Source organism: Cydia strobilella, chromosome 24 (assembly GCF_947568885.1).
Source record: "Cydia strobilella chromosome 24, ilCydStro3.1, whole genome shotgun sequence".
In the NCBI taxonomy this organism is placed as follows: domain Eukaryota; kingdom Metazoa; phylum Arthropoda; class Insecta; order Lepidoptera; family Tortricidae; genus Cydia; species Cydia strobilella.
Window position 1 is genome coordinate 6389365 of NC_086064.1, and position 18844 is coordinate 6408208.

The window sequence follows — 18844 nt, forward strand, 5'->3', positions numbered from 1 at the left end:
CGAGTCCGACTCGCACTTGGCCTGTTTTTTAGTATTTGTTATAGCGGCAACAGAAATACATCATCTGTGTAAATTTCAACTGTCTAGATATCACGGTTCATGAGATACAGCCTGGTGACAGACAGACAGACGGACAGCGGAGTCTTAGTAACAGGGTCCCGTTTTTACCCTTTGGTACGGAACCCTATAAAACTATACTCATCCTTTTCTTTTGGGTGCTAGTATATACTAGTGTAAGACAAAGATAGTATGATTCTCTCTGTCTATGTTTGAAATGAGACAGTCCTTTGCCCAGGTGTGACACAAGAATATGCCACATTCAAGTTACTGCTTTATAGTATTAAAAAGCGATTTTATTCCATTACTCATGCAAAACGTCATTGATGCATTACGATAGTCTTTTTTATTTTGTCAATAAAAATAGACCAAGATACATACAGGTTTCATGAGGAATCGGAGCGCATGATATTGAAAATGGTCTAGAATACTCTAGAAAGCATCTTGCTCCGCTGGGCTAGTATAGAGCGGGGATGTTGCGAATATTCGCATCCGCATCCGCAACCGCGGAACTTCCGCATTATTTACAACATCCGCATCCGCATAAAATCGATGCGGATGTGGAACAGGTAGGTACAGGAACGTCTTAGCGGCGGCGTAAGTGCTAGGTAATTTCGTCATTAGCCAATAGGAATCTCGTTACGTTTTTGTGATTAGTCGATCGAGCACTTTAGCCTATGACGGACAGCGACAAGAAGTGAAAAGTTTGTTTTATTTGGACTTTAGTATTGTAATGCGATTGTGGGGCAACTATAGTCTTGTTCAAATACTAAGTTTCGTTTTTTTTTCATAAAAATTACTAAAGTGTGATATTTGACGTTTTTTATGTGCCCAATCTCGACATCCGCATCCGCATCCGCGGATGTGAGCCCTTAAAAATCCGCATCCGCATCTAAGGATGTCAAAAAATCGGCATCCGCAACATCCCTGGTATAGAGTCCTTGGCGAAGCTAAAAAACGAGAGCAGCGAGTACCATAACACTTGCGAGACAGGTGTACGTCACTACGTTCTTGTATTACTATCATTTTAGAAAGTGGTCTCGAAAGCTTTCTTGCTCCGCTGCGGCAGTATAGAGTCCTTGGCGAAGCTGAAGAACGAGAGCAGCGAGTACCATAACACTTGCGAGACAGGTGTACGTCACTACGTTCTTGTATTACTATCATTTTAGAAAGTGGTCTCGAAAGCTTTCTTGCTCCGCTGCGGCAGTATAGAGTCCTTGGCGAAGCTGAAGAACGAGAGCAGCGAGTACCATAACACTTGCGAGACAGGTATACCTCACTACGTTCTTGTATTACTATCATTTTAGAAAGTGGTCTCGAAAGCTTTCTTGCTCCGCTGCGGCAGTATAGAGTCCTTGGCGAAACTGAAGAACGAGAGCAGCGAGTACCATAACACTTGCGAGACAGGTATACCTCACTACGTTCTTGTATTACTATCATTTTAGAAAGTGTCTCGAAAGCTTTCTTGCTCCGCTGCGGCAGTATAGAGTCCTTGGCGAAGCTGAAGAACGAGAGCAGCGAGTACCATAACACTTGCGAGACAGGTGTACGTCACTACGTTCGTGTATTACTATCATTTTAGAAAGTGGTCTAGAAAGCTTTCTTGCTCCGCTGCGGCAGTATAGAGTCCTTGGCGAAGCTGAAGAACGAGAGCAGCGAGTACCATAACACTTGCGAGACAGGTGTACGTCACTACGTTCTTGTATTACTATCATTTTAGAAAGTGTCTCGAAAGCTTTCTTGCTCCGCTGCGGCAGTATAGAGTCCTTGGCGAAGCTGAAGAACGAGAGCAGCGAGTACCATAACACTTGCGAGACAGGTGTACGTCACTACGTTCGTGTATTACTATCATTTTAGAAAGTGGTCTAGAAAGCTTTCTTGCTCCGCTGCGGCAGTATAGAGTCCTTGGCGAAGCTGAAGAACGAGAGCAGCGAGTACCATAACACTTGCGAGACAGGTGTACGTCACTACGTTCTTGTATTACTATCATTTTAGAAAGTGGTCTAGAAAGCTTTCTTGCTCCGCTGCGGCAGTATAGAGTCCTTGGCGAAGCTGAAGAACGAGAGAAGAGAGTACCGCTTGGACTTGCGAGACAGGTAGTCCGTCACTACGTTGTTGTCACCTGAAAAAAAAACAAATATTACTTTATTGCACTAAAAATAGTGTCACTTAAAAATTCTTTTTTCCATCAATTATTTTTAGGGTTCCGTACCAAAAGGGTAAACCGTCCGTCTGTCACCAGGCTTTACTCGTATCTCATGAACCGTGATATCTAAGCTAAGTGTCGAGTAGCAGTACTGATAGTTCCACTACTTGACGCTAAATGTAGACTACAAAAATAATAGTCTTTTTGATAAAAAAAAACGATGTATGGAGTGAGCAGTCTATGTCTTCTTAATTAGCTTTAATACAGATGTAGTGCATATTAATTATTTGCCATCGTATTTTGTCGGAAACGTTCGTATTTGTCATGCTATTTCAGTCAACCTCAGTACTTATTGTACTGAGACTGACTGAAATAGCATTACACGTTCGTGCGTTTCCGTGAAAATACGATGGAAAACAATTATGCACTACATCTGTACACCCGTTTATATTCCGGTGTATAGAAATATAAATAACACTGTGTTTCAAAGTATTTACTGTTTCATAATTAATTCTAAAATTTGGGTATTATGGGCCAGTTTCGACGACTACTAGCGACATCTATTAGAAGTAGGTACAACATCATTCATCAGATTGCTATAATAATTAATAATACAATAATTAATTGTGTGCGTAATATAACAAATATATCAGTGTTTCAAATATTACAATATTCTACAATCATGTATATATATTACATTTTCAGACATATCTAGTCCATAGTTTATATTTCGTCAACTTCTAGCCACTAAGTTTGATAACTAAGTAAACCTGCACTGTAATACACCCGTGGTAGTTCCTTATGGACTAAAATGTCATTAAAAGGTTTTTGTATTTGTGTTTAAGGATTTTACACTTTTTTATAAGCCGTTTTCGAGTACCACTAGCGCCATCTATTAGAATCAGCAAGACAACAACATTCAGAAGACATAAATGTGCACACGGTCAGTATTTCAAAGCCCAAGAATATTTAGGAGTCCGTCTGAGCTAATTTTGCATAGACAATGTGTGGGAGGGTCATTATAAACGTCATATTTCCATAGAAATTCTTCATTCATGATGACAGTGCCAGACTTTGTCATTGCAAATGCCACGAAAAGTTACCATGGTAGGACTATTAACAATTTTACATTTTGTCAACTTTTACTTGCTTCCGTCGATCTTCGATCTATTAGAACATGGTACGGCACCCAACTGCGTTCAACGCTGTTGTCCGACACACCTGTATATTAAGTAAATAGCACAGATGCATTTAAACGTGTATGGCTAAATGGAATCATAAAATATATGTGATTAATAGCTTAAATTTGACAGTTACATTTGTGATAGACGGCAGTTAAAGCACTACTAGCGCCATCTAGTAACAAGACAACAAAATTCTAAAGAGTTGCTTGCATAGTTCATGCAAGACAATATTTCCTATTTCTCTCGCACAGTATTCATAGCATAGATGGTAGGATACTATAGATGTGCTATACCGGGGGTTTACTGTCATTAGGTACAAATGGAAAATAGTCCACTTGAAATTACCATTCTGAAGTTAGATCAAAAGTAATAGTGTCCAAAGTGAATTTAGTCCTAATGTAATTGTGCTAAAACCATTTTTAACCAATATCGAAATATCGGGAGCTCATAAATAATACAAAAGGTAATCACGGTCTATATCCCGGTCAATATAAGTCATTTTTAACCAAATTTGTAATCATCGTAAATTAATTCAAACATCAAACATTTATTCAGCAAATAGGCCACAGGGGTACTTTTACATGTCAATTTTTACAAGCAATAAAATTAACCAAAAATTACAAAAAAACAATTACAAATATGGAATCAATGAAATCCAGTCTAAATGTCGAATTACACAAAAAAAAGTAATAAAAAATATACAAACAACAGACAAGTACTAAAATTGTTTTAAGCCATTGAATTACGCCAGAATGGAATTTTGACCATTATAAATTATATATTTTTCTGAGTGTTGCTATGCCCTTACGGGTGCATGTTGTAACCTAAGATAAGACCTACTGTAAACATATTTATGCAATAAATGATATGAATATGAGTGTACGTAAACAAAAATGGACAATTATTTTTCGACCTGTATCATAGTTGACATTTTTACTATTGGACATAATTCTTTTTCGACATTATGTTGGATAGACAATTTTCCTAGATGATGTATTTTAAATTGTCATTTTTCTACTTTGACGTATAATTTCGAGTGGACAATTTTCCATTTGTACCTAATGATAGTAAACCCCACCGGGGTCTGATCTTAAGGGCCCAAAAGATAAGATAAGGTGGGTTGAGTTCTGTCAACTTACTAAGTAGCGGTTGTTTCTCCCCCGTAGTGGGCAGCACGTAGTCGTTAGCTGATAGAGACACGAACAGAGCGAACGGCACCATCCACAGGCATAGCGTGAAATATGCCAGCACCTGAAAATACGTGGATAATTTCCCATCACATACATTTTGCTTTACGGTGAATTTTCTACTATGGGCAATTTAAGATGACTAGCGACATCTATTAGAAGTAGTAGACAACATAATTCATCAAGTTTCTTTATAATTATAAATTAATTGCATGCGTAATATAACAAATATATCTCAGTATGTTTGAAATATGCAATTCTATTACAATTTTATTACTTTCTCAGACATATTTAGTCCATAGTCTATAACTTTACCGACTTCTAGTTTCATTTGTCGATTACTACTAGCGACATCTATCTAAGTTGGTACGCAACTAAACTTACAATATTTGGGTTTTTGTAAAAGTGTACCTTCCTGAAAAATTTGAAAACTTAGGCTTATTTCAAAATCGCAAGTATCCATTGCCCAATACATATAATTAAAAACAAAAGTCTTTCCATACAAAAGTTTTCTGTCGATCTTGGAAACTAAACATCTTTCATTAACTGTTAAAGATGTTTTTACACGAATTTAAACTGTTGTGAGACATACTAACATTAAATCATTTTACGGTTTAGACTCGCTTGTTTTAGTCACTCGCGCGACATGTTTCAGAGAGCCTAGGTCTCCTTTCTCAAGCACTAATAGTGCGAGCAGCGTTCACGACGGCCGTGTATCGCGTACTGCGGCGCGCCGAGAAAACCGGTTGGGGGAGGTCTTGCGCTGGCATAGTGGCCCGAAACATGTCGCGCGAGTGACTAAAAAAACACGGCTAAGTGCGAGTCGGACTCGCGCACGAAGGGTTCCAAACCATTACGCAAAAAACGGCAAAAAAAACACGTTTTTTGTATGGGAGCCCCACTTAAATATTTATTTTATTCTGTTTTTAGTATTTTTTGTTATAGCGGCAACAGAAATACATCATCTGTAAAAATTTCAACTGTCTAGCTATCACGGTTCATGAAATACAGGCTGGTGACAGACTGACAGACAGACAGCGGAGTCTTAGTAATAGCAAAGATAGATATAACTCCGTAATAGATGGATACAGTCTAAGGAAAAAACGTGCCTCGAAAATCACGAAAATTTGATTCTCGATCAGATGGCGCCACTAGTTTTGGCCTACACTCGTATAGAGGGCGTTGACTGTTTCGTTTGTTATTTATAATTTTAACGCATACCAGTGAAAGAACATGGGTCAAAATCATATAAAAATAATTAATGCAAATAACAAAATCATTTATCCATATTTAAATACATTTTATCGTATTTTTATAAATATTTATTTTTAGTTTTAAAGAGTGTCGACAGATGGCAGTGAATTTACTGGGGTTACAAAATTTACTATGACAGTACCGCTCTAGTATAAGTTACTCTATGTAATAGCAAAGATAGATATGGCAATGAGGATATAATAAGATAGAGCGGTACTGTCATAGTAAATTTTGTAACCACTGTAAATTCACTGCCATCTATCGACATGCTTTAAAACTAAAAATGAAGATTTAAAAAAATACGTTAAAATGTATTTAAATATGGATAAATTATTTTTTTATTTGCATTTATTATTTTTATATGATTTTGACCCATGTTCTTTCACTGGTATGCGTTAAAATTATAAATAACAAACGAAACAGTCAACGCCCTCTATACGAGTGTAGGCCAAAACTAGTGGCGCCATCTGATCGAGAGTCAAATTTTCGTGATTTTCGAGGCACGTTTTTTCCTTAGACTGTATCCATCTATTACGGAGTTATATCTATCTTTGTCTATGGTAATAGGGTCCCGTTTTACCCTTTGGGTACGGAACCCTAAAAACAAGCGAGTCTAAACCGTAATAGTTATTTACGATACAAGAGCGGAAAAGAGGAAATTCGAAATGAGTGGCGATAAATTATTTAAATCGACACGAGTTGCGAATTACCTATTCGCACGTGTATCGCACAACGTTTTACAGTACATATGGGGCATTTTCTATGAAAAGGGACCTTATTGTCGATGGCGCTTACGCCGCACAGCGTCGCGCGGCATTGTATTTATATCGGAGCATCGTTAATAATGGCGTAAGCGCCATCGACAATAAGGTCCCTTTTTATAGAAAATACCACATATGGCCCTTTTTCGACAATGATGTTTTTACACTTATCACTAACCTCAGAAAACGCGTAATGCACAGCTCCAAAGAACTTCATCGCATAATAGTGGTGTGCTATAAGCGTTCCGACTGCCGCAATGAAAGGTGCGCTGGCCACCCGCACCGCGGGGAATTCTCTAAGGAGGAGCGCATGCAGCGCTTGCTGTATGATGCCTAGGATGTCCATGTGGAGGGGCAGGTCTTCAAATACTAGCAGGCCGATGTGGATGAGTGTGACTATCTGGAAAAAAATAAAATAAAAATAATATAAAACATGACAGGGGTATTCCAGAATATGAGGCTATTTTTAAGACTTCTGATTCTTCTTCTTCTTCTTCAGTCGGTCCCTCAATACTGAGGATCGTGACATCATGTCCTTCTGTTGAAGACCAGGTTCCTCCATAGGGTGCTGTTCCTTGCCAAGCGAATGGCCACGTGCAGTTTTAATTGCATAGGTGCCGCAATTTGAGCACACCATCTAGTGGGAGGAGGGCCCTGAAGTTTTGTGCCTTCAACTTTGCCCATCATTATTACTCTTTTCAGGCTATCCGTAGAACGACGTGAGAGGTGTCCGAAGTATGTAAGAAATTCTGATACAGGGAGCGTACAATTCATGCCGATGACGGACAAACGACGTCAAGCTACATACAGCATGTTTCAGGTTTTACGTTTATTTATCGTTACCGTAATAACTAATATGAAAAATAGGATTAATCATTAATCGCTACTATCTAATCAACCTCTTCTGTTTAAGTAGACATATACTCGTACACTTGAGACATAAGACGGACAGTAAAAAACATTATCTGACATTGTTCATACCGTCATACCCAAGGGCCTGACACTCTTTGATAGAGAAAGATAGCCTTATTGCGGTTCCTATAAGAGGAAAGTAAAAATAGTGCCATGTTTTTCATGGTCGGGTTATGGCATCATAGGTAGGTAGGCGATGGCGAAATACCGAAATGTATAAGAGTGAAAGAGAAAAAGGATTATGCTGCCATACATTAAACTGTCAAATATATGAATATGTCTTTCTCTTACCACAGAATAACTAATAGTACTACCGTACAGAAAATTCACTCCTTCACAAAAGCCAGATTTAGGTATAAAATTATACCTACACTCGCCGCCTGCAAGCAAAATTGAAACTTATAACCGCGCACGAACCGTGAATCTTCTTTGCGCGCCGCAGTTTTATGACCGAGCTGCGAGTGTCGGCACGGGGTTGTCACTTGACAAGTTTTTGTACCTATACCTACTGATTTATTATTTTTAAGATAAATATGTAGGAATTACAAACGTTGATTCTGTAAACATAACATTTTTAGCCGGAGATAGTATGTCTGATTCTCACGGAAGTAGGTATGCCACAGAAGTACTTATTCCTTTGAAAATATGTCGGTCAATATAGTCCGGAATTAAAAAAAAAAAAAATTCTGCTTCCTTGTTCTTCCGTTTATTCAGACATCCGTAAACAGAACATATCTTTTATACAGATTACGTTGCGTATTTACAATTTTGCGCGAGCGCCACGTGACACGACTATCGTGCGAGCCGAGCGGCAGCCCACTGCCATACACCTTCCTGGGCGGTGCGCCGGCCAAATATACCTAAACTGCGCAGTGACACCCCCCTGCTCTTACCCCTGGTCCCTTGGTGTCATTTCTATAACTACTTTTATTATTCTATGTCTAAACTTAAACTTTATCTGTCATTACGTATGAACACCTGTGTGTTTATATACGTCATTGTGACGAAACTGGCATGAATTTTATTGTACGGTAAAGTGTTGAGCGTAGACTGTTTTTCTTGAAGCTCGTACGCCGAAGACTGGAACGCGCTGACCGAAGTGAAGCTACCGCTGCCAATTACCTCAGAAATACCACCACCATGTTACCGGGTTAGTGTGAGGGTTAGTAAGAACACTTATTTTAGGGTTAATAAGATGTTAAGTGTAGAGGTGTTGTAGAAAGACTGACGAGGCTAGGTTGGGCAGTCATATTTATATGAGAGCGCGACCGCGCCCCGCCCACTGTGTCACGTGGGTGTGTTGTGCAGAGTCAGTATCCATTTATTGGCCAATCAGCTTACGCTATTTTACAAAGTTAGGGAATAGGTAATATTTATTGTGGGACATTGATTCTTATAACTATGCACGAAATATAAAAATAAAAACATAAACACACAATGATTACAAGACATAGAAAGTTACACAATAATAAAACACAAAATTAGAGAATCACAAAACGTACAATAAAAATATCTTAAAAGCTATATACGACAATCTCCCCCGCGTGTGCCAACACCGTCTCCATTCGTGGAGTATATAGGTATAAGCCGGGAAACTGGACGACGGACTTCACCCGCTCGGGTGCGAACAATGGCTACTCTTACGTGGCCATCAGGGCCGGGAAAGAGTTGTGCGATTTCGCCTCTAGGCCATGTTCCTCGTGGCATAGAGCTGTCCGCTACGATGACGATGTCGCCTATATTTAGCTTCTGCACGTTCTGGTGAGCACTGGGCCGAGGGAGGAGGCTGGGTCTGTATTCTTTCTGCCAGCGCCTCCAAAAGTGATCGGCTAAGTTCTGCGCTGTCTTCCATGACGACAGTGACATATCTTTGTCTGTGAAGACGCCCAGCGGTGCCATTGCGCTCGACCGGCCGATGAGAAAATGGTTCGGCGTCAGAGCCTCGACATCTAGGTCTGGATTCACAGGTGTCAGTGGTCTGGAGTTCACTACGTGCTCGGCTTCTAGAAGCAGCGTATGTAGAACTTCTTCATGAGGTGCTCTCTCTTTTAGTGTAGCTTTCAGTGCAGTTTTCACGCTGCCCACGAGTCGTTCCCATGCACCGCCGGCGGAAGGGTTGCCAGGCGGTATCTTTTTCCAGGTGATCGCTCGTTCAGTCAGGAATGGCTTTAGACTGTCTGGCAGCGTTTTCTTGGCCTCTGCAATTTCTCGTTCTGCTCCGTAGAAGTTAGTTGCGTTGTCGGAGTACAGAACGGTAGGCGTGCCGCGCCGAGCTATCATTCTGCGCAGTGAGAGTATCATAGAGGATGCCGAAAGTGAGGCGGCAAGCTCTAAGTGCACAGCTCGGGTAGTGAGGCAAGTATATAATACGCCCCATCTTTTCTCGCGGCGGCGGCCTATTGTAATATTCATTGGGCCAAATAAATCTACGGCTGCGGCGGTAAATGGCGGTTGATTCGCCTGGAGCCTCTCTGGTGGTAAGTCGCCTACAGGAACCTTGAGTGTGGTCCCCTTATAGGTCCGACACCATTGGCACTTATTCGTTATATAACGAATGCTACCGCGCAGACCGATAATATAATATCTTTGTTTCAGCTCGTTTATCACTGTTGAATGGTTGCCGTGATTGTAGAGAGCATGAAAATGATGTATTAGCAGCTTGACGAAATCTTCTTTAGCGTGTAGAACGGGTATGTGTACATCTTTATCTATTCTGGCGTTCAGCACGATGACTCCATTTTTGTCGAGTTTTACTGCGATTTTATGGAGTGGCGATTTCTTCGGAATCGGCCGTCCAGTTTCCATTAACTTGATTTCCTCTGGAAAGGCTTCATGTTGACTCCGGCGTATAAGCAATATCTCTGCTAAATTCAAATGCCCCTTATTTATGTCTGTGTCTGGTTTCTTTTTAAGCAATGCGGCTTTAAAAACCTCGGCGGCAACCAGTGTTTTAGCGGTGGCGCGGACTAAGCGTACGAACTTTGAGAACCTACATACCTCCGGCAGGTACTCAAACTTATTTTTCGCGGCGCCTACCGAGCATACGAGCTTGTTAACGCGTTCTTCGCCCGTATCGGCGACGGGCGCGGGCGTTTTCTCTGTCGGCCAATGCTCCTCGCTTTTACGTATGAAATCGGGCCCTATGAACCATCGGTGGTTCGCTCCAAATTGCGTAGGTATACCGCGCGTCGCGTCGTCAGCTACGTTAGCTGCACTAGGCACCCAGCGCCAGTTGGCGGGGGTGGTAGTGTTCTCGATTTCCGCTAACCTATGTGCGACGAACGTTTTGTACCTACGTGGGTCCGACCGTATCCACGTGAGTGCCGTTTTGGAGTCAGACCAAAAATACTTGTCCTTTATTACGTAGTCTGACTCTTTGACTATGGTCTCCGCTAACCTAGTCGCTAGTACGCAGCTCTGTAATTCCATTCGTGGAATACTAACTACCCGGAGAGGTGACACTCGGGCCTTTGCGGCCACTAATGCGGACGTTCTAGTCCCCTCGGGGTTGACGCTGACTAGGTACACGGCCGCGGCATATATTTTTTCACTTGCGTCGCAAAAAACATGCATATATGCCTCCCTATTAAATGCGGGCACGTGTCGCGGAATTTCCAAGTCCCGTAATTGTTGTACGTTATCTATGAACGATCGCCATGCGGGTGCGAGCGAGACGGGTATGGGCGAGTCCCATCCGATTCCGGTGCGCCATATCTCCTGCATTAATGCCTTGCCTAAGACGGATATGGGGCTAACGTATCCGATCGGATCGAATATTGACATCGCACTACTCGTAACCTGTCGTTTTGTGGGTAATTTCTGACCGTTAAGTACGTCCTCGGGCGTGTTGCGAAAGTTTACGTTGAAACCTAAGGTGTCACGCTTGTGATTCCATTTCAAACCTAACGTACGTTCGCTCTCGCTAGCGCCTAACAATGACGTTTCCTCTTTACTGTTAACTACGTCAGCAATAACCGCAGGATGGTTCGACGCGAACCCGCGAAGCTCGAATGACGCGCGCATATTTAGTTCGTAAACCTCGTTTACTATGCGCCTGGCGTCGTCCTCGGACGTATCGAGCGCGATCAACATGTCGTCCATGTACGTATTTTTTATTGTTTTTTCAGCTGCGATCGGAAATTGTTCGCTATGCGTTCTTGCGTTTTCGTTTTTGACGTATAGCGCGGTTGTCGGCGACGCTGCCGATCCAAATATAAGCCGCTTCATTCTGTATTCTTGCGGTGGAGAGGTGCGGTCCTCCCCCCGCCAAACGAAACGTAACGCATCGCGATCTTGTTCAACTATCTCGATCTGTAAAAACATTTCTTTGACGTCCGCTATTACCGCGATTTTACCCTCGCGGAAACGCACTAGAACGCCAAAGAGTGACTCTAACAAGTCGGGGCCGGCCAAAAGCGCGCTATTGAGCGACCGTCCGTAGGCCGTGGCGGCCGCGTCCCAGACTAATCTCATTTTGCCGCGTTGCGGGTGAAAAGTTGGGAAATGCGCTCAGTACCACACCCGGGGCGCATCGAGGGGGGGCGGCGACTCCATTTTCTCCGCGTAACCTTTGTCAAGCAAGTTAGCCATATGCTTTGCATATTCGGCCTTTAACGTTGCATCTCGGTCTAGTTTTCGTTCTAGACTGTACAGCCGTTTTAATGCTTGCGCTCGGTTATCTGGGAGCTTTTCGTCGTCTGTCCGCCATAATAAGCCCGCTCGATACCTATTCTCCCCCGGTATTTTTACACAGGTGGTTTTCAGCAAGTCTAGTGCGCGCTGGTCGGGATCGGCCCGAGGTAGCTTTTGTGAAACGCCTAATGATTCTATGTCAAAATGCCGTTTCATTAGCTCTAAAGCCTCGTCGTCCGCGGTTTTAGGCCGTGCGTGCCCTACAAAATTTACCGCGGCGCGGCGCGTTCTATCTGGGCCGTGTAAAACCCAGCCCAGTCTAGTTAGGCTAGCAATGGGAAGCTCAGGCGGGCCCTCTAAAATTTGCCGAGAAATGATGAGGTGCCAATTATCTTGTCCTATCACGATGGTAGGTATGCCGGTCGGGTAACTTAATTCGTCCGCGATTTTAGTCAAGTGTTCGCACTTGTCGACTACGTCACGTGGTACGCCCTGCATTCCTATGCCAATATCGCCAATCGTGATTACCTCCATCATTTCCATGTGTCGGCTACAAAAACCCCGTATTGCGACTCGTAACGTATACGAATCTGGATTTCTGACTACGCCGCCTATGCCTTCTATCTCTAAAGTTTCGCCTTTTACGCGAGGCGCGAGTTTATCGGCCGTTTCGTGAAGCATCAAAGTCATAGCCGCGCCTTCGTCTAGCAGCGCGAGGGTTTGCACGGTACCTAGCGGTCCCGACACCTCTACAGGCATGACTTTGAGGTACGTTTGCGGGAGCCTAATATTATTAACCGCTGCCGCCGGAGTACTATTACCGTTCGCGGGCGCGGCCGCGTTCAGTCCGTGTAATAGCTTATGATGTCCGGCTTCGCATTGGTTAACTCCGCACGCGATGTACTTGCACTTGAACTTACGGTGAGCCGCGTCTAAACATCTATAGCACAATTTAGCGCCCTTCGCTAAGTCCCACCGTTCAGAAATCGTCGCCGCTAAAAATTTACGACACGCGCTAACTTTGTGCTCGTGGCCGTTCTGGCAAACGGCGCACGTGCTGCGCGAGACAGGGACGGACGATGTCGGTTGTTTGGGCTTAGCTCCGGTCGACGCGGGGTTTTTTTTGTTACTATCGCGAGGCTTAACTTGCGCGATAGCGGGTTTATTACTACGCGGCGCTTCGCGTACGTAATGATCGTGGGAATCTGATTCCGACTCCGTGCTAGGATCGCGGGAAAACGCGGGGGCGCGACGCCTATCGCGAGAACTGCTTGCTCGCCTAGGGTCGTGCTCAAAAGATACCGTGTTTACTGTGTTCCGCAATCTGTTCGACGGCCTATGTCGGTTGACGCGTTTGGCTGCAGTGCTAATTTCGTTCAAAAACTCCGATAATGCAACTAGACCGGGAGTTTGACTATTAGACTGCCTATATTTTGCCCATTCGTAACGCACAATCAGATTAAGTTTGTCCACGATTTTGTTTACAAGTTCAGGCAAGTAGGTACTGCTCTTGTCGCAGCGAACGTATGGTTGCGACGGCATTCGCAATATGTGCGGCGAAGGAAGCTATGTTCGCGTTGTCTTCTGACAAGCGCGGCATACGTTTTATATTATGCAACTCCGTTAACACTATTTCCTCCGGATCGCCGAATTGCCGTTCTAGCGCCTCCATAATTTCGTACGGGTCCTGAACTGTGTACATAATTGATTTCACGGCGGTCCGAGCCTCGCCTTTGAGCGCGCGCCTAATACGACTTACGTTATTGACGGCACTAAACATGGGAGACGTGTCCTCGAACTCTGCCCTAAATGAAATCCATTCGGTTATATCTCCTCCGAATGAGGGTAACTCGGGCGGCTTATGGTAGATAGGTGCATAACTGCCGTGTGGCACCTCTAAATAACGCGGTTGCGGCCTACTAGTACCCCGATCAATGGCGGCGGCGCGCGGCGGCGGCGCTGTCTCCTTCGGCAAGGGAATTTTACTATTCTCGATCGCGACGTCGTGCTCCTGCGGCCTACACTGTTGTCCTACCCAATTCCTAGTACGCCGTTCAGACTCGTCAGCCACGGTACTGCCTCTGTCAGAATTCGCCTCCAATTCGGCGATCTGCAGCTTTAATTTGGCAGTATCGGACTGCTTCTGAGCGACAACTAGAGCGGCTTTATGAACCTCGAGCTCGGCCATGAGCACCGATAATTGACTATCACGATCCCTATTTACCGATTCGCGACCTCTGATTGATCCACGAACAGACGGCGCCCGCGGCGGCGGCGGCGCGACCACGGGGTCTTTATTTACTAGCGTATTCGACCTACTGCGTTCTACTACCGTATCTTCGAATGCGTTCGAGTGTACCGAATTGTTGTCTATCTCTCCACCGCTATTCACTTGGTTGCCGGTGGAGCCTTTGCTCCATGTATGTGTCTCGGTAGACGTGGTCTTGCCGGACGAGGGGGTAGGGGTCTCTGTGGGCGCGGGGGCAGGCGGGCCCTTAGCGCGCGGTCGAAGATTTCTCGTACTCTTCGTAGACATCTTCTTCTTTCTTGACACACACGCGGGGGTCCCTAACTATATACAAATTTACCTGCCTAACACCTATGCCCTGACGCCACAGAGCGCAACGTCAGTGCCCCTAAGCGTAAATCCCTCGGTGCACTGAATCTCCCGCAATGACAAAGTGCAATGCCTAGAGCGTTCGAAAGCAGTGTGATGGCATCACCATGTGACACATGCAACGAAAGTTGCCAGGACGCGTGAGTGGAGGAAAACCTACAACACAGCACGGTCCGACCGGCAAGCCGGTATAGTGGGGTATGGAGGGGTAATTGGGTAAGGGTCTGAGCCGAAGCGTACTTCAAGGCTCAGCGCGTTCGTTTTTCAAGCTTCTTTTTTCTATCTGAGTGGAGAAAAATCTCGACACTCAGCGCGTACTTGTTTCTTTGTTCTTTCTTCTATCTGAGTGGAGAAATTCTCAACACTCAGCGCGTACTTGTTTCTTTGTTCTTTATTCGGCTATCGAAGGACCATAATTGTTGAGCGTAGACTGTTTTTCTTGAAGCTCGTACGCCGAAGACTGGAACGCGCTGACCGAAGTGAAGCTACCGCTGCCAATTACCTCAGAAATACCACCACCATGTTACCGGGTTAGTGTGAGGGTTAGTAAGAACACTTATTTTAGGGTTAATAAGATGTTAAGTGTAGAGGTGTTGTAGAAAGACTGACGAGGCTAGGTTGGGCAGTCATATTTATATGAGAGCGCGACCGCGCCCCGCCCACTGTGTCACGTGGGTGTGTTGTGCAGAGTCAGTATCCATTTATTGGCCAATCAGCTTACGCTATTTTACAAAGTTAGGGAATAGGTAATATTTATTGTGGGACATTGATTCTTATAACTATGCACGAAATATAAAAATAAAAACATAAACACACAATGATTACAAGACATAGAAAGTTACACAATAATAAAACACAAAATTAGAGAATCACAAAACGTACAATAAAAATATCTTAAAAGCTATATACGACAGTAAAGCTTCTGATAAAGCTAAGAAGCCAAAGTGGTCAGCAGTAAGTATATTTTCATTTATTATTATTATTTGTAATGCAGGCAGGCAGTTTAAACAACTGATAATGCCTGTATTCAGAGTCATAAACCGAGTTCTCAGTGTTGAGTAGAATTTGCTTTGTGCTTATCTAATTTATTCTTAAACTCATTGACACTTTGGGCCGCTACTACATCCTTTGGGAGTTTGTTCCAAGCGTTGACCACTCTGTTGCTAAAGAAGTGTCTATGAGGATTATTGTAGGACCTGTGAGACACCAGCTTATACTGATGACCTCTAAGACGGTTGTTACTATTGCGTATTTAATTTGATTTAAGAGATAATGACTTGAATTTTGACAATCATAAATAGCCAAAAGAGATAGTACCATACATTAGAAAGGGAAAGCATGATTCGTCCCTGAATCGGTCAAACTTCAGTTTTGTAGGAAGTGTCCTTTGTGTATGGTAGTACTATTATTTATTCTGTGGTGGGACTAAAGGTGGGTCAAGTTATACTTACTGCAACTGTCCATGAGATCACGTATTTGGCCATAACTGTGTACTCTTCCACCAGCTCAGCTAAGTAGTAAAGCCCTGCCGCTGAAATATTATTAAATAAATTATTACTCGCCTCTCAATATCAGTAGTAGCATGTACCTAACTCAAATGAATGCAATAATCCCATAGTTGCATTTACCCCGGTTGACCTTAAGCCCCCTCCGTACTCGTGCGTGAATCGCGGCGTGAAGCCGCGAACGCGTGTGGAGTCTAGTACGTTAATCAGCGAAATCGACTCCACACTCGCGTTCGCGGCTTCGCGCTGCGTAGTCTGGAGCGGGCTTTATAGGAGTTTCTTATTCTGTAACAAATGGACAAAAATATGTCCACTAAATCATAAAAGGGTTTTATATGCGGAAAAAAGTTTTAAAACACATTTAATACAGCTCCATGACAACCCATGCTTCAATCATTTTAGAAGTAAGCCCTGACATTGAATATTATAAAATAAATGGTTTCACAATATACTATTATTTATAGATAGGTATAAATAAATAAATAATATCATGAATTCATAGCTGAATTTGAATTGTAGTGACGTATTTGGTTTCCGCGCTGATCATTAGCATTGAATAACGACATTAAAACTTTATTGTAAGTAATTAATTGACATTATAAATCAAATACAGCTGCGTCCAACTGCGTACATATAACGTCATAGATTTGTATATTATTCACTGTTATAACACAGATTTTTACTACAAATCAAACAACAGGCTGGTTTTCTATAATAATAACTCAATAGAAGCTTTTTTCACATCGTTTTAATACATAAAACTATATTTTTCTAATATTTTTTGTACGAAATACATTTTGCTATCAATGTAAAAATACTCACCTAAAGCTAATGTGGCAAATACAACTTGCACTACTAGTGATATAATAGTTATTAAGTAAAAGAACCACATGTTTTCTTTATGTATTTTTACGTTTGTTTTGATATTTTTTGAATATTTTTGAGGCTATACGCGTTGTCAAGTGCTAGGTCAATGACAAACGTTACGTCAACGTCAGTTCAATGTCAGATGCGTTCATAAATAATTGATTTAAAGCTTGCTATTCATTGTAAATCTTTTAAAAACAAGTGTCTCCATTTGTAGCCACCAGTTGCCGCCACTGTAGGCCGATTCATAAATGCCAAGTTAATGCGCGTAATAAGTGGAAGTCTCTTTCTAACAAATGCAATTGTTAGAAAGGGACATAGAAGCGAACTTTTTTTTCTCAAACAGCTTTTGCACCGTAACATATAGCCGGTCAAGCAACTTTGTCAGTGGAAAAAGGCGCGAAATTCAAATTTTCTATGGGACGAGAACCCTTCGCACCTACATTTTTTAAATTTGCCGCTTTCTTCTACTTACGGAGACTATATAATTATAAATTCATTTTCATTTCATTTTCATTTTATATATTATTATTTTTATACTACGTCGGTGGCAAACAAGCATACGGCCCGCCTGATGTTAAGCAGTCTCCATAGCTTATGTACGCCTGCAACTCCAGAGGAGTCAAACCAAATTGGCAGTAAATAAGAACAAAAAAAACTATACTCATCCTTTTCTTTTGGGTAGTATTCTTACTATAGAATTATTACTAGTACTATTAGTATTATTACTAGTATTCTTATACTCGTATAAGATAGTATGATTCTCTCTGTCTATGTTTGAAATGTCCTTTGTCCTTTGACAAATAGTCTGGCAAGCCATTTCTGTCAGTAGGAAAAGGCGGCAAATTTAAAATATGTAGCCGCGAAGGGTCGATCTTTCATACAAAATTTTATTATAATTTCGCGTCTTATTCTACTGACAAAAGGCTTTGCCAGACTATACATCATAATTATGGTGTAAAGCTCGCTCCAGACTACGCGGCGCGAAGCCGCGAACGCGAGTGTGGAGTCGATTTCGCTGATTAGCGAACTAGACTCCACATTCCCGCACGAGTGTGGAGGGCCCTTAAGCAGTGGGTGTAAGAGATGTGTAAGAGTTATATTCTTTGTGTAAGAGATAAACTGATAAAAAAATCACGACTAATTTTACTTTAAGGGTTGTTAGCATTGAAAAGTATCAAATGAGAACTAAACATCACATCTCATCATCATCATCATCTGCTTAACATCAGGCGGGCCGTATGCTTGTTTGCCACCGACGTAGTATATAAAAAAAAACAATTAAACACTGGTAAAGTTTATTTATTATCATTAAGTTAATTTATCCTTATAAAACAGTAACACAAAAATATCTTCGTTAGGTCAATAAATTATTTGTGTGATAAACATCTTTATAAATATAAATAGACTGAGAAACTTTGCTCCTAGATTGAATTACACTGAATTCGAAACTAAAAATTCTAAGTTTTTTGCCTCACGAGTAAATAACATAAAACATGCTAGACGTAAGTTCCCGCATGTGTTTTAACGGTTGACGGTTAAACATGTTATTTGTACCTAGGTCCATTTTTTTACACAGTTTGGCCAACACAGTGACCAGCGACTGCTTTTTTATGAGGGGATTGGTGTCGCGGCCGGAAGAGCCATGTCACCACCGAAGACGCAAAGGAAAGGAAAGTTACAGAAATAAGGAAAGAAAAAAGCAAGAATAGAGAAGAGAAG

The 18844-nt window shown here is 42.3% G+C and overlaps 1 protein-coding gene across 2 annotated transcripts; it reads right to left on the minus strand.

Moving 5' to 3' along the window:
* Positions 1-89: 89 nt before the first annotated feature.
* On the minus strand, positions 90-17246 carry LOC134752391 (protein TEX261). 2 transcript variants are annotated; one of them, XM_063688098.1, is made up of 5 exons: positions 17078-17246; positions 16202-16281; positions 6768-6989; positions 4527-4638; positions 90-2179 (listed from the first exon to the last, which is right to left on the minus strand). In XM_063688098.1, exons 1-5 carry the CDS (start codon positions 17145-17147, stop codon positions 2061-2063), a joined length of 603 nt encoding a protein of 200 aa, XP_063544168.1. In that variant the 5' UTR covers positions 17148-17246; the 3' UTR covers positions 90-2060. The 2 variants fall into 2 exon arrangements, with proteins under 2 accessions (XP_063544168.1, XP_063544169.1); XM_063688099.1 differs by having other exon boundaries at positions 6768-6985; positions 16198-16281.
* Between the last annotated feature and the right edge of the window lie 1598 nt (positions 17247-18844).